The following is a 12,619-nucleotide window of genomic DNA, read 5'->3' as shown; positions in this document are numbered from 1 at the left end:
CTCGCGCGCCATTTACTCCAGATTTCGCTCGTCCGAATTCTTCTCGGACTCTGGCCACGCTCGGACGGGCCTGATACTCGAGCGAGATGAATCATCACCGAGTCCCCGAAGCGAAGGTTCCTCTGACTTGACTTCGGAGACGTCGGAGACGAGTGCGTTCGTGTCCTCGGCGCGATCGACCGTCGGCGAAATCCAGACTCGATCCACGGATTCGAGAGCCAGCCTCGAGAATGTCGGGTAACGCGCTCGTCGCACGGGGGCAGGAGTGAGTCCAAGGGCCGAGGTCTACCGGGAATACAGTGAAGTGAAGTTGACACAGTGAGAGAGAGGGCGCGAATTCCTGGCGCAGGCTACGTCGTCACCGTCGGCAAGATTCTGTCTCCCAGGTACCGGGCGAGTCCTGGGGTGGCGACAGAGGCACCTGCAGGTGCCCGTAGCCCGAAGGAACCACCTGCGTCTACCGTGATGACGGTCCATCATCAGCAGAACCACCACGTGGCCGCTCTCAGTGGCGTCGCCGTGGCCAATAACGGACTGAACCTCAGCAGGATGTCCGGCCTGGAGGCGCACCGGCTGGAGAACATCGTCGACCGGAACGGCGTCGAGCGCCTCTCCAACGGTCTGGACTCGCGGAACAACAATCTAAATAATAACAACGGCCTGGAGAGGGGCGACGCCTCGACGACGATGCCGCAGCGATCGAGGTTTATGATCACCGACATCCTGGGCGGCGCGTCCAGCAAGATGCACCAGACCGGGCTGCCCAGCCAGGAACCACCCGGAAGTCCACCCTCGACGCCGCGAGACCTCAGTGTCAGGCATCAGTCCAGAACGTCCTTGAGCAACAGCAATCTGGACGAGGACAGCGACGCCAGCCACCACGACGGCGCTTCCGTTACTTCCAATGGTAAATGTTACTCCGTTGCACGCTTTCGACACCGCTCGTTCCTCCGCGCCACGGCGACGCGGCGAGGACACTAACGATCCGATTTTATCGAGAGTCTTTCCTATCTTTCACAAGGGCCGCTTGCTCTCACTCTCTCCTATTCCTCTCTCGGAAGTGTAATCTACGTCGTTGCGCGAGGTATTTAAAGAGCGCTCACTGTGTGCCGCGCGGTATTCAATTGTGCGGCACTGAGGAGGAATAACGTAATCGAGAAAATTCTAACCAAAAGATTCAAACGAGATACGTATATGTATCAGGCGCGTGTACATTAATTCGTAGCCTTTGTTACCAAACGTCAGGATTTATTTATCAATAGAAGATGTACAATTTTAATTATCGAAACAATCCCCGTGATTGTAATAATTACGCTATCTATCGGGCAGCTGTCGGATGCCATCGCGCCATTGAAACTTGCCGATTTTGAAATCAGTAAAGTCGTCGATAGGTTTTCGAACGTCTTCTATTGTTTGAGAATGCGTGCCGTAGAAATCTAAAGAGGGCCAAGTCTGAAGAATAAGCCGGGCGCGGTACAACTTTCCAGCCCGTATTAAAAAGCATCTTTCCTTTCGCTATGTGAGATCGAGCATTGCCGTGGAGCGGGTCTTCTCGAAATCTTCCCGCGATCGCTGGTACAAGTTGCACGACTCATTGCACCTTCGCCAAGAGCCGAACAAATCACTTTTGTGGCTCCGGCAATATTTCTTGCAGTTGAAATGTAAAACAAATGCCAAATACACACTTGATCGGCAGCAACATAGTTCGCTACTATCTTCTGAAGTTACTATCGATTGTTCCGCGACGTTATGTAGTATTTTGTAAACACAGATAGCGGCTCTTTAAAATCACAATTGAGCGGAAAAGTGTTTAGGGTTAAAACGCTCATTATGGAAGGGAATCAAGCCAAAGGCGTCGAAATTCATTTATAGACTTAATATTAATGCTGTCAATTTCGACCACTCGATTATTTCAGTAACTGAGCGTACGGCCAATTTCAAGCGTTACGAATTACTAATTTCCCTAAGGATTACAAATAATAATAACGTCCGAAATTAACCGAAATTATATTCAGTTACTGAAAGACTCGGGTACCTGAGTAGTCGAGATCGACAGTTCCGGTATAGCAGGTCCGCAATTTTCCACGACGTATGTAGACAGAGTACGCGATTCAGAGGCTATTTTTCAGCGACGGATATATCCGTCGTACGCAGCAGAAGGATTAATGCGAGAGCGTCTTTTGCGAGAGATCGAGGAGGAAGCGCGCGAATTCGGACCTCGCGATTTCGTCGATTCGCCTAACCGCACTCGCGTGGACTTTCACGAAGGTGTCAAGGACACCTACGGGACATGTTCTCTTTCTTTCCCTCTCTTTCTGCTCCTCCCGACCGGATGTTCCAATCGGTGAGATCACGTCGACCGTCGCTGCTTGCGCGCCTCCTTCGGGAATCAGATATATCTTCGCGAAGATAAAGGTCTCTCTCTCTTTTTCTCTGCCTGTCGAGTCCGTTGGACCGACAACGTTTAGGGATTCTAATGGTCCGAAATTGGAGCTCGGCATTCGAGAGCTTTAATTATGTTACCCTCATTTGTTTCATTCATCTTTTCTACCTGTGCCGCTGTCCTCTCCGGACAGTTTAACCCCGGCGGCCGCTAAGTTGTCGTAACTCCTTTGATCGCGCGACGTCGAATTTCGTAAGAACACGCGTGTTGCGCGAAATGGGAGCTGGAATGTTCGGAAAGTGCCCCCGACACTCGCGACTCACGCACGCTAATGATCACCAAAGTTCGCGGGCTTCTGATCCCCGACTAGCGGGTGGAGCGCCGTTCGCGCAGATACAAAAATAGAAAGTCGGCCTTTTCCTCCGAGCGGCGAACACGCGTCGCGCGAAAACACACGTTGCACGTACGAAAAGTGTCGCGGCGCAGTTTTCGCTGGACGCACGCTAATAAACCGTCGCGTCGTTACAAATCACACGGACGCGCGCACGTTTTCTCTCGAAGCTCGGCGAAGGTGTGCTATTAAGGCGGCCTGAGCGTATCGGCACAATTTCCGTTAATTCACAGCTTCTTCTGCCGGGGACCGGTCGTCCTCCTTTTCCCTCGCTCCTTTTTACTTTCCTCCCTTTTACACGCGCGACGAGGAGACGATCGGCCGCCCGACCGTCGCTAAAACCGCTAAGACCGCCGTGTTAGTTCCGTAATCGGCTTATTCCCTCAAAGAAGCGCATTACCGGCAATTACACGGGCGACGTGATTAGAAGCGACGACGGACGGGTCCGGTTAGCCGGTCGGAACGCTAATACCGCTTCCGCGCCACTAAATCCGGCGCTCCTTGTGAAAACAGCGGCGGGCTGTTAAGGCGCCAATTTTTCCACGACATTGACTCGCCGACGGCTCGCACCTTGCGCCCGCTATTTATAACTCCCCCTCTTAAGTGTTTCACGGACAAGACCAATGACCAGCCCCGGCGCGACGTTTGGAAATCTCGAGAGTCACGTCATGGTGATCGATAAACGTCGTCCTTGCCGCGCTAACGGTGACACGGGGGGGGGGGGAATAGGGAAAAGTCGCCCCGCGATAAGGGATATGTGCCGATCGTGCCGGCGGGGCCACGGAATCATGCGGCACGATCGCGCGCGAGCCCGTCTCAACTTTTTATTGGACCTACATTCGGACCGGATCTACGTGGTGAATTTATCGCGGTGTAATAACGAATCTCCGTCCGCGCAAACACTCTCGCGAGCTCGAGCGAGCGTGTGCACGCGAATACATAGAAACATTCCTCTGAAATTACCTATACTTATTAACCGCCGAGCAGTCGAGGCAGCTTCTTGCACCGCGAGCGAAGCCCCAGCCCTCGTATCGAACCGTCGTAAAGACCCTGTGAAAAAACTCGCGGCGTTTCCGCGACAACACGGGACACAAGAGAGCGCTGTTAAAACGCGAGGTGTTTCTTTAAGCTAATAACACCGGCATTCGTCGGTGTTGTCGTGGACGAGAATGAAATAGAGAGAGAGAGAGAGAAGGAGACGCGGTCGGTCATCATCGCGCGCGACCGTAATCGCCAATGCGTAAATGGTATCCACCTTCCGTGGTACGCCATTCCGCGCGCCACGTCGCGCGAATTATTAATGAAGGACAATTAGGAGGAGTAACGCCGATGTAATTGCCGTGCCGCACGCTTTCACGTAGATTGGCCCAGGCGATTTTTTACGGCCGGCCCCGTTAAAGCCCCGCGCGCGCGCGCGCGCGCGTTTGTCCGTCCGTCCCGTCCATTCCAATTTCCCGTCTCGATTATTACATTCCGCCATCGCGCAGCGGCCGACGCCGCGGCTCGTCACGGTACAAATACGATCGATCTTTCACGCGGCGTTGATTAGAAAATTATTAACGTCGGACTAACAGCCAGACGTAATTGCCGGCGGATTTACGCATCGATCATGCGCCGCAGCGCCACCGCAGCTCCGCTCGAGCCGATCGCTCGTTAGCTGTTTACTTCTCGCTAGGATCGCGAGCCCCTAATTATCGTCCCGAGCGTATCCTTACGCGACAATTACACGCGCGCCGCGCGTCATGCTGATGAGCGGGGGGAATCATTAACGAAGGGCAATTTAAAATCGCGACGCCGCCGTTCTAATCGCAGGAGCGGAACACAGCCCGGGCAAGGACATTCCGCGCGTGTAATTTAATCTGGATTTATCGTCCCGCGGTATCTTACAGTGTCACGGTGAAATTGCTGTTTCGCCGCCGGCGGATCGCATGTTTTCCGCCGTGGATCGTCCTTTTTAATCGTGGATTAATGCATAACCGATTTGTCGACGCGAAGCGTTATCGCCTCGCGCGCGCGCCATGCAGTTTGTCAGCGCGATACTCGTCGGTGCCGCTCACGAGCCGTTTGATCGGCGATTAGGGAAACGAATGGGAAAGTAAAGTCGCGGAAATTGCGGGAGCGGAGCGAGATCTCCGTTCTTTCCTCGCTGGAAAGGCCCAGATGCCTGGAATTGAGGACGATTCGCGCGGTTTGCGATTGGAACGCGCGTCAAAAACTAGGTGTAAACCAGGTGTAAACGCGATCGCGTTACGTCACGTAGAGCGTAGAGCGCCAAATTACGCGTGAGAGACGTAACAGATATTTACAACTCTCCTAGCTCCGCGCCACCCGTTTCTTTTAACGCGATCTTAACGTCGGATCAATGCACTCCGTTCTCGCCGGCTGAGAAAGGCGCGAAAAAAAAAAAGAGCGATCTTTCTCCGCGCAGCGGAATATCATTTCTCGGGCGCGTGTGCGAGCCGTTTGTAATCCGCTTACGAAGCCAACATTCGTCGCCCAGGATCGCATTGTTGTCATCTATATGTCGGCCCGGAAGGCCCTGCCAGAGGGCCGTTTCACGCCCTTACGGAACGAGCCCGCCGGCTTTTCGACGCGCGACTAATCCGAGAACCGGAAATGATTGGCAACCGTTTAGAACCCGGCGCGGATTAGCGGCTCTATGCCGAGAGGGACGGACTTTCGCGAGACGAAAGCAATTTCGAGTCCCGAGGCGCCTTTTTGCGAGCGCAAAACCCGACAAGTCGGTGCCGGCTGTCGGCCTTTTGACGACACAATCTGCGCGAGATTAATCCATGATCTGAATATCGAACCGAGAAAGAGAGAAAGAGANGGGGGGGGGGGGGGGGGTTCAACGGTACGCGGTAGAAGCCATGCCGATAACTGGAATGCCGCTGTGACTTGCTCTGTAAGAATATCTCAGCGTAGTAAAACACTTTAAGTGGCTTGTGATGAAAGAACGATTATCTGAATATCAAGAAGGCAACGGTAACTAGGGATGTTGTGATATCATGAAAGTATTGATATTATTACTCAAGCTGATATCGAAATTTAAAGAACTGAAAATTAGAGGTAAAAATCAGAAAAAAATATTTGTTTTGCAAGCTACTTTTAAGAGTTTCGTACATCTATACGCATAATCATCTTATTACGGTGTAAAGATACTTTTACTTCCTGTACCAGATTTTCTACGATTTGTGATCTAAAAATCTTAAAAAGGGTGTGTCAAGGCTCCTGTGTTCTCGCTGTTCTGTTGTTTGATGACATCAGAAGTGAGAAATCGCACGCTGAAGTTATTGCGGTATACGTGGAAATGAAACAATATACGCACAAAATGATACCCGTGATCGATTCCGCGCTCTTGCGAAAATGCCCGGACACTTTCCTTTTACCGCAGCAATCGATAAATAACCGTCAAGTTAACGTAACAGAAATCATGAGAAAAGACAGTTTTAAAAACGTAAGTTGCATATTACAATAAGTTTCACGGAGCGAAAATACAAGATACCTCGAAAATAGTCTGAGCGAAAATTAAAATATCGAAAGGATATCGAAACAAAAATACTGATATAGGTATGAGTGTCGAATGAAAATATCGATGTAAAAATACTCGATATTGAAAGTATTGAAAGAAAAATATCAATTATACATCCAGTATTATCATTACTAAGACATCCTTAACGATAACAATACTGAAAACTTAGAAAACGTAGAAAACATATCAATGGATTTCGGCAGCGGCATCTCGTAATGCTAATATCGGGAAAAAAGTAGCTGTACACGAGAAAAATATTGTAATAAAAATTACTGCAAAATTTTGTAAAGCTGGATCATATTGGAATTATGACTGAAATTATGATGCGTGTTGTAATCTTTAGTGATGTGTACGCATGATACGCATCACTAAAGATTATAACACACATCATGTGTTCCAAAATTTATCGTCAGCGCTGAAAATCTGTAATTCATATATATACTATAGATTGTCGGTACTGGCGGTAAATATTGGAACGCAGCCATTATTTCAATCATAATTCCGGTATGGACTGGCATTACAAAATTTCATGGTAATATTTACCGGAATATTTTCTCCGTGTACGGACGGCGAGCTCTAATGGAGCGTAATCTTATCCGAGAAAAGTGAAGTAAATACGCGCGCGTTCCTCTGCGAAATAATGAAATTCTTTCACGCCGCGCGGAGGATGTAATCATCCCGGTTGCGATACACCGGGTATTAAACAATGTTCAATGCTGAATTTCAATGTGCTCGGGTGTATCGAAGGTTTAGCAATCGTCATCGTGATTTGACGCCGCGCGTAATATCGCGATGGATCTAATCGCGGCGAATGATCGCGCGATTAGCTTACGGGCACGGTAGGAAGGGTATCGTGTTTACAAAGCGGGTGATCTTAGATTACGCGCGGGTGATTAATTATTCCGTCGGAGGCAAACGTTTACGTAGGAAACAATGCGCAGAGGCGCATCGTCTAATCGCGAATTTCGCGGTATCTCGGCNCCCCCCCCTCCCTCACCACCTCCTCCTCCTCTCGAAGCTACTCGAGATCGTTTAAAACCTCCCGATTCAAATCTCGAGCCCTCCCCGCCATCGATGATCCCCTCTATCCTCGCGTTTCTCGCGTCTAATTATTAAATGAACACACGAATCACATGTACTTGCGGCGATTTAAGATCGCGTGATTTCGGTAGCGCAGTTGGTACGACGTATCGATTTCGAGAACGAGTCGCAAAGCGAGGCCAAGTCTGTCAACGCCGATACCGGGCGCTTAAGAGGATTTGAGAATCTTGTTAAGCGTACGCTGGAAACCAACCGCGCGAATCCCGACAACGACGGTAAACACCTGTCGGCGGCGTACGCGAGGAAGTCTTTAGCACAAGTCCGGTCGTATAATGTGCGCGTGAGCGGACTCGAGCCGCTCGCTCAGAATAACGGGGTAATTATTACTAATGCGTACCGCGGTGGATCTGAAACTTTCGAGCACGGGTTTGCCTTTCTTGCGATTCGAGCACTTTTTCGCACGCGGCTTTCGCGCCGGCTCGAGAATGAAGTTGATCAAATTTCTAACGACTCCCATAAACATCCGAGAAACTGATCTTCTAACCGGCACTAATAACGACTAACAGCCACCTTTCTAATTGAAAAAAAAAAAAATGTGTGACAAGAAATGTTTCGTAGAAATAATTCGCAGGCTAATAATGAAACTTACACTTCGACGAATGCTTGATGTTTTAATATAAATACAAGGGCTGCGTGACTTTCGTGGACACGAATACGGATATTCTCAATTGGCTGTGATTTTAATCGTTGAGACTGCAAGCCGACGGATAAATTTTCCCGAGAGTTCGCGTCGTTCTCTTAATTATTCAGCGGACGGTTCGCGGCTCGATGCAGTCGACGCATTTCTATTCGCCGTCTACCGTGGAATGCGCTCGGAACGAAATTCGAGAAACGAACACGGGTGTTATGCACCGCGCAGAAACCTTAGGCTCGTATAATACGATCCGCCGGTAACACTCGATTGCGTTTTTCCCTATAATGTTTCCGCGTGGCGACAGATCACCGTACAAATCGACACACGACACCTCGCGGTCCTTACTCCGCCACGAGATACTTAAGCAGATTATAAAGCGATAACTATTGAGCGAGCTGTTACGATCGCGCAATACACCGCGGATCTTGCTGCAACGGGTAACTATTTCATGTATTCACGCGCGACGTAATGAAGCTTCCACATTTTCATATTTGCTACGTAGATATTATATAATATTCATCCCCAATTATTACATATATACACATCTCACACGTTTTCCTTATACGCATTTCCGTATTTCATTCAATGATGTGAAAATAACATCTCGACTACGCGGAAGAAAAACGCTGTAATGGGGAAACTCAGGAAAAGACGGGGCCGCTAAGAGAAAGGCTTAATAGAAACGAAACAATCTTAGTTGTGATATTCATTGGGACTTTTTTTATAATTAATGTTAATTAAACTCTGACATTATGTAACCAAATTGAAACCAAGAGAAATAAAAAAATAAAAAGAAAACATTATTTAAAAAAAAACTTTTTGACTTCGTTTTATCCCACAACTTGGGGTAAGATGGGAAAGCGTTGAGGATAAGATGTAATAGTAGAAGGCAAGATGATTCTCTCATTATTGAAATATAAATCACAAATGAATCTTGTTATTTCCTTTTCTTTTATATCAAATCCTGCACCAGATTCGCGTGTCCGATACTAACCAATTTGATGAGCCATTCTATCTTCCACAGATTATAAGTACAGGCCTGCGCAATACACGTACTAAATAACATCAGCAAAGCGACACGAAGTTATGTAAAAATAGCAGTAATATTTAGCAGTAATGAGAATGATTAAAATAATATGGGAACATTCCCATCTTGCCTCAACTGGTAGATGCGAAATTACACATGTTTTGTAGAATAACGGAATTTAATTGACACAAAAGACTAATCTACCGTGAAATATAACATATGTGTGATTTATTTATCTCTTTCAGTATCGTACCACAAACAGAAGTTATCTGACACGGCATCAAACAATTCATAAAATTACATCAGATTTATTGGTTTTCGTAAACTCGTTCGAACTTGTGATATGTGTAGTGCGTGCTATTGTTCGTCAAGTTAGCATGTTGACTAGCTTCTCTCTCTCTTTTTTATACATACGAACCAAAGTCTGCAGTTGCGTAGTTATTTCTATATAAAGTTTTAACCTGCGACTCCGTCTCGCTCCTATCTATAGATTTGCTCGATAGAGAAATAAAAAGAGTGAGAATGAGAGAATGAGTGTGTGTGTGTGTATGTATGAGAGCGCTATAATTTGAATAAATCTTCTTGATTGAACAGGAGTTATTGAAACTAATTGCATCACAGAATGTTTTAATAATTCAAGTATTAGTTTCAATAATATTACTATTGAATCAAGAAGATTTGCTCCAATTATGGCGCCGTCGATCAATTCTCTTAACACCACAGCGCCTTCATTTCCGTGTGGCTTTTTTCGTCCCGCGCACAGCGCGTCGAGGAAAGGAAAGAACAATCAGCACGTGTTGACGGACATCAAGAATACGCGATTTCGAGGAAAGCGATGAGAGAAGTCAGCGGCGCGACGTATGGGACAGTAATTTGCCACAACCCTGCTGTTTGTTTATGAAATTCTCGACGGCATTTTGTCCCCCGTGGGATCGCTGCAAATAGAGTGGGCAGGCAATAAAACGTTGCCCCCATAACATTATCCCCAGTGTTTTCTCCCCCAAAGGTGGCGACGCGGTAACACAATACAGAAGAGGGGTCAGATTCTGCCCCGTCGAGGGCCACCGCCTTTTGTACACGATACGAGGAGGGTTTGTAGGTGGCGATGGTAAGAGAGCACACTGTGCGACACGGGGCCAAGCGAAGAGGTGTGACTCGAATTTGTGAGCAAAATTCCGCGGCAGCGTCCCTACGCGCTTTCACGTGAAAAAAGAACTCTCGGGGTTTCACCTTCGTTGCTATCTCGTGTGTGAAGCTCAGGCACACGAGCGATATGGATGTATCCGCTATTGTTTGGTCGAAATAAAATTGTGTGAAAATAGTAAAAATCATTCCAAAGAGAGCTATTCGTTACCACGATAATGAAGAATCCGTCGGGAATATTTACGTTCGTTCCCATATGCTGATCTGTCTTAAAACTGCTTATTATGTGCTGCTTATTTATGCAAGGTTCCTGTATACTCATCTTGTTTTATGTCAGAAGCGAGAAAATCCATGCCAAGAGTTCTTGCGGTATACGCGGTAAAAGATTTTGCGTTAAAAACGGCCCTAAACTAAAATTTTGTGTTACTTTAACATGGGGAATGTATTAAAAAGCACACGAATATAATGTTAAATGAACACAGAATTTTTTACTGTGTACGTTCAAAGAACGTAAAAGAAAAGATATACTCACAAAATGACATTTGTGAGTCGATTCAATATACACTTGCAAAATACTCCGCACATCTTCCTTTTGCTCTAACAATCAATAAATAGCTGTAAAATTAACGTGACAAAATCGCGAGAAAAGATAAGTTAAAAAAAAAAGGTAGGTTGCATGTCATGTTAATTTTACGGTTGTCTATTGAAATATCTTTTTATTTGAACGTATACCGTAAGAATTCTAGGCATGTGTTTCCTCGCTTCCGACGTCACCAAACGAGACAAATGCAGCGAAGAGCCAGCGGCCTTAATTACGCCTTCGAGTTAGCGCCGCATGGAATTGTTTTCGACGTTTCGCGAACATTTCAGTTCACTTCTTCATGGTAAGGAAACGAAAAACCACTTATTATCTCTCTTATCCCGAGTAATCGCTCGCGATTATCGATTGTCACGCTTCTTGTGTCTCAATAACGAAGTATACCCAGTTGTACATGAAGACACACGCGCACTTTTTAACATCCAGCGCGAAATAAAGCGATACGCAAATAAAATCACAGCTACGCAGCACAATGGGAACTCCGGCTTTCCCGTCTCCGTTTTCTTTCTCCTTCTCTTTCCCGCTTCCTCCCTCGGTCCCAGCGAGCTTACCTCTCTGCTCTCATCCACCAAGATCGTAAAATGTGAGACAACGCTTCGCGAAAGCTTTATTATTCCCATTTTTACGATTCGTCCGGCTGACTCTGTCGGTTGCAACTGTCGACGTTGCGTACTTGGCATCTCGCATGTCCATCGCGGGGCCCGCGAGTTCCATGTTAAGTCCTTGGCCCAGTAACGATGTCGAAGAGCTCGATTGCTTGGGAATTCACCGGCCACGGCACTTACACGCTTCATGTCCGCGATATAATTCCCTCACGTATCTACATCTGTTAATTCGCGCGAACATAACTCGCATTGACAATCGCTCGAATATTCGCCCGGTATAAAGCGCAGGAACGTAAGGCAGCGTTCGATTCAAGTCGGCGGGCACGGTAGACATAAAAGGCTTAACAACTTATCGAGATAAAACGGCCGAATATTTATGCGTGACTCGAGTTTAAAATTACAAGATAAGAAACAAACGGGTAAAGAGGATCTCGTTCACGATACGTCTCCGAGATCCCGTTTCGTTTCGCTATCCCGATTTAATTGATCGAAGCGCATGCGTTTCCCCCTCGCGAATCGCAATCGCAACGCACGGAGAGACCACCGGAATGACGATGTGAACGATTTGACCGCGACGTGGACGACGACGGCAACATGCTGGCACTAATTGCAGCGGCGCATAATTGCTCGATAAACATCCTGTTAATCTCACTTTTATGCGCCATACATTGTGCCGCGGCAATGCTCGTAGCACGCAAGTCCCCCCCCTCCCTCCCCCACCCTCATTTCCTCCCTTTTTCTCTCTCCTTCTCCCTTGCTCTTTCTCTTTCGCGTAATACGACTTGGGAACACGTCATGATTTTCACTGGCGCGTATACGCGCCGCATCCGTTACGGGCGCCATGTTTCCGAGGACCTCTGGCAAAATATATTTCGCCGGCTGACAGTGGAAATAACGTTTACCGTCGTGACTTATGGAAAGCGAATACACTCGGGCGAGCGTTGGCGTTAATTTACACGGAGCTTCTGCCGCGCGTCTCGCGGGAACAATGCCGTGGTAAAAAGCGCGTATTTGGAAAACTGGTTCTTGCTTTACTTGAAAGTCGGAAACATTATTAATCCCGACGGGAGTGTTCGCTTTTCGGCATGGAGTATGGAAATAATCTGGGTACGTCATCGCGAATACATCGACAGTCGCTCATCCGTCGCGTCGAAAATCCGAACTCCTTGCGATTTCGCCTGAAAATGCGCGTGAGATTAAAAACC

At 47.5% G+C, this 12,619-nt stretch overlaps 1 protein-coding gene across 1 annotated transcript in view; it reads left to right on the top strand.

Moving 5' to 3' along the window:
* The first annotated feature begins 241 nt into the window (after positions 1–241).
* LOC106745484 (homeobox protein B-H2-like) overlaps positions 242–12,619 on the top strand; it is a 35,604-nt gene continuing 23,226 nt past the window's right edge. The window contains exon 1 of the mRNA XM_014621122.1: positions 242–907. Within this exon, the coding sequence (XP_014476608.1) occupies positions 466–907 (442 nt within the window). The 5' untranslated portion in view covers positions 242–465. The remainder of the gene's footprint in view (positions 908–12,619) is intronic.

Source organism: Dinoponera quadriceps, unplaced genomic scaffold (genome assembly GCF_001313825.1).
Source record: "Dinoponera quadriceps isolate SergipeBrazil2010 unplaced genomic scaffold, ASM131382v1 scaffold1769, whole genome shotgun sequence".
Taxonomy (NCBI): domain Eukaryota; kingdom Metazoa; phylum Arthropoda; class Insecta; order Hymenoptera; family Formicidae; genus Dinoponera; species Dinoponera quadriceps.
Note: the sequence above shows the minus strand (reverse complement) of the source record. Positions and strands in the feature narration are given on the sequence as shown.